Source organism: Falco peregrinus, chromosome 5, assembly GCF_023634155.1.
Source record: "Falco peregrinus isolate bFalPer1 chromosome 5, bFalPer1.pri, whole genome shotgun sequence".
NCBI classification, from domain to species: Eukaryota; Metazoa; Chordata; class Aves; order Falconiformes; family Falconidae; genus Falco; species Falco peregrinus.
Window position 1 is genome coordinate 70,369,750 of NC_073725.1, and position 3,314 is coordinate 70,373,063.

A 3,314-nucleotide genomic window follows, 5' to 3' on the forward strand; every position below is an offset into this window, starting at 1 on the left:
GACCCAGCCTCCCGCAGCAGCCGGCCCGCCCCGTCGGGGAGGCGGCTGTGTCCCGGGGGTAACCCCGCTCGGGCAGGGCTGTGGCGGAGCCGCCCCCTGCCCCCCCCCCCCCCCCCGGCAAAGGCAGGGGTCAAACCCGACGTGCCCGGGGCTGGGAAGCGGCCGGCGCGGGGAGCGGCCGGACCCTCCCGTCGAAGCTGCGCTCACGGACCGCGGTTGCAAAGGGGAAATGTTGCCGCTGCTCGAGAGTAAAACCGGCTGGAACTCCCCGTCCCGTCCTGGGCGATAGCAGGGTCCCCCGACGGGCCCGGCGTCGGCTCTGCCCCCCCCACTGGGGAGGGTCCCCCCGGGCCCGGGACAAAGCGGGGGCCGCGGCTCGGCGGGGCGGCGGGGCAGAGCCTGGGGCGCGGTGCCGAGGTCCGGCTCCACGTCCCCCCCGTGCGGCCACCCGGAGCCGGTCCCGGCCGGCTCTGCCCGGTGTAGGGGACCCGCTCTGCTCTCCCGGTAACGGCGGGGCAGCACCGGCCAGGGGCGGGGAGGTAGCGGCCTTTCCCTGCCCCCCCCTTCCAGCCGCCTCACACCGGGATCGCACCGGCGGGCACAGCCGTGACCCCCGCGTGCATACACCCACCCAGGGGCGCCCGGGCACCGGTGCACCCACCCGGGAGCACACGCAGGTGCCCCCCACCCCCGGCTCCCGGTCCCGGTGCACACCCAGGAGCGCTCACACCGATACACGCACACGCCCGGCTGGCGCACACTGACGGTCACACGCGTCCTGAAGCACGCACGGCCCCGCACGCGCAGCCCTGCCCCCCCCACCCCCACGCGCAGACCCACGCAGGACACTCGGGATCTCCCCAGCCCCCTCCAAGCCCCCGGCCCCCCCCAGCCTTGCCCCGGCCCAGCGGGCTCCACAACGCTCCCGGGGCCCCCTCGTCGCACCTCGCTCCGGTGAAACGGCTGAAAAACGAAACCCACAGGCGGCCCGGGCATAGCAGCGGCCTGGGGCACAGCACCGTGCCGGTGCCCCGGCGGTGGGCAGCCCCGACGGGGCTCCGCTGCCAGAGGGGACCGGGAGCGGCGGGGCGGGGCGGGCGGCGGGGCCCGGATCCCGCTCACCGCGCTCCCTGTTTCGGGGAGGAGGCGTGGATCCGTCCCGGGCCCCGCTGCCCACACCCGACCTTTCATATATATGATATATATACATATATATCCACACACCTACATCTATCGAATATATAATATATATGAATATCTGCCTTTGAAGGGGCCGGGAGCCACGCACGGCGGCACTTGCGGAGATGCCAATCCGCAAGCACTGGGAGCTCCCCGGGAGCAAGGGGGCTTTCTGCCCCGCACCGGAGACTCCCGGGGCAGGGCACCTTTTGTCAGAGGCGCCCCCCCCTCCTCCCCCCCCCCCCCCCCAGCGGGGCTGCAGCATGGCGGGGCGCGGGCCGAGCAGCCTCCCGCCGGCACCGGGCACCGGGCACCGGCACCGGCACCGCCGCTCTCCGTGGTGCTGAACCGCCGCCGCCGCGCCCCGGGGCCGTGCGGGGTCGTGCCTGCTCCGTCCTTCTCTTCCCAAGCCGCCACTAATTAATGATTAGTATTGCTATTAATTATTATCGTTATCATCCCTGAGGTTCCCGCCGCTCCGGTGCACCGCGGCACGGCCAGCCGTTCCGAGCAGGAGGATGGTGCCAGCGAGGCAGCCGGTTGCCACATTAACGGTTCGTCCCCCGCACACCCCTGGTAGCTGCCGCCCGCGTTGCCCTCCGTGGGTCCGCACCCGTGTGGGCCCAGCCGGTGCCGTTACCTCCGCAGCCGGGCTCCGAAATGCTTCTCCCGCCCGGCCCCGGGCGGCGGCGGCCCCGGCGGGCTCGGCCCCGCTGCCGTCCACAGCGCCCGGGGCACCGCCGGTCCCGGCCTCGCTCCGCCGTCCTGGTGGGTCCCGTTACCGAACCGCTCGTTCCTTGGGTGAGCCCGGCCGCTGTCCTTCCCCAAAGGGTAAAAACCCCAGCAACGACCGCGGCCCCGCAGCTCCGCCGAGGGAACGAACGGGACCGGCGGAGATTCGCCGCCGCCCCGGGACCACCCTGCAGCCCGGGCCCGGCTGGAGGAAGGGCCGCTCCGGGCACCGGCGGGTCGGGGCGTAGCATCCGCGCCAGCCCCGGGCCCCCGCCGCCCCCGGGCCCGGTAGCCTACGCGCAGGGCCCGGGCGGGCCGCAGCGGCCCGGTTCGCCCCCACCGGTTGCCGGTCTCCGCTACCCACGGCTCCCTGCCCCGGGTGCGGCGGGGGCGGCTTGGCAGCGCCCACACGGGAAAGGCGGCCGCCCCACGCGTGTCCGCGGCGGGGGCTCTACGGGGCCCGCCCGGCCTCGCGCCTCCCCGCCACTTACCGGGGGGTCTCTCGCCTGCACCCCTCGCCCCGGTGGCTACGGGCACTGGCTCCGGCCCCGGCGCCTCTCGTCGCCCCTTCTTCCCCTCGCCTACACCCTCGTGTGAATCAAATACCTTCACTACAGCAGCCATGTTGGGCTCCGGTGCGAGCACGGAGCTCGCCGCAGGAACCGCCGGCCGCCTCGGCGGGAGGCAGCGCGGCCGGGCTCGGCTCCGAGAGGCGCGGGGACCCCGGTTCCCACCGGCGAACCGGAGCCCGGGCAGCCCGCCGGCCCGCCGGTCCCTTTCTCCCACCGCGCCGAGGGATGCCGCCGCTCCCCGCCAGCCCGGTAACTTCCCACCGTTACCAGTAACGCCGCTAACTGCGGGTCCCGCACCTGCCCCTCATCCCTCCGGTAGAACCGGTCGTATCCCGGGGCTGCCTTTGGGAAAGAGGGGTGGGGGAGTGGGGGGAGCCGCCGTTACCTTCGCCTCGCCCGTGTGCCGGTCCCCCGCGGCGCCGCTCGGCCGAGCCCACCTGGGGAGGGAAAGAGAGAGAAGAGGCGTCAGGAGGAGCCGCCGTCGCCGCCGCCATCGCTCCAACTTGGAGCAACTTTCCCGGCGAGGCTGGCAGCGGGGGCGGGGGGTGGGCGGTGCTGGAGCCCCTGCCCGGTCAACCGGGGTCGGTCCCACCGGCAGGCTGAGCGTGGGCTGCCCCAAAGCCGGTCCCTTCCACCCGTGGAGTGGGGGCACCCGCACCAAGAGCCCCGGCCCTGCCCACGGGGCCAAGCCGGGACACGGCCTCTGCTGCCGGGGAAATGCAGGGGACCCTGGAGGAGGGGCAGCCCCACGGATGGATGGGTGAGTGGGTGGGTGGCTTTACTGGGCGGGGGGCGGCCCAGCTTCCCCGCACCGTGGGCACCGGAGCCTCC

The 3,314-nt window shown here is 74.3% G+C and overlaps 1 protein-coding gene across 1 annotated transcript; it reads right to left on the minus strand.

Moving 5' to 3' along the window:
• Positions 1 to 1,118: 1,118 nt before the first annotated feature.
• Positions 1,119 to 2,772, minus strand: LOC129784530 (translation initiation factor IF-2-like). Its single transcript, XM_055805177.1, has 3 exons — positions 1,820 to 2,772; positions 1,229 to 1,595; positions 1,119 to 1,130 (listed from the first exon to the last, which is right to left on the minus strand). Exons 1-3 carry the CDS (start codon positions 2,533 to 2,535, stop codon positions 1,119 to 1,121), a joined length of 1,095 nt encoding a protein of 364 aa, XP_055661152.1. The 5' UTR covers positions 2,536 to 2,772.
• Between the last annotated feature and the right edge of the window lie 542 nt (positions 2,773 to 3,314).

Coding starts and splice junctions, on each gene's coding strand:
- LOC129784530 (XM_055805177.1), bottom strand. CDS start 2,535: ATGGCTGCTGTAGTGAAGGTATTTGATTCACACGAGGGTGTAGGCGAG. Junction 1,596..1,819: donor TTCGGAGCCCGGCTGCGGAG/GTAACGGCACCG, acceptor ATCATTAATTAG/TGGCGGCTTGGGAAGAGAAG.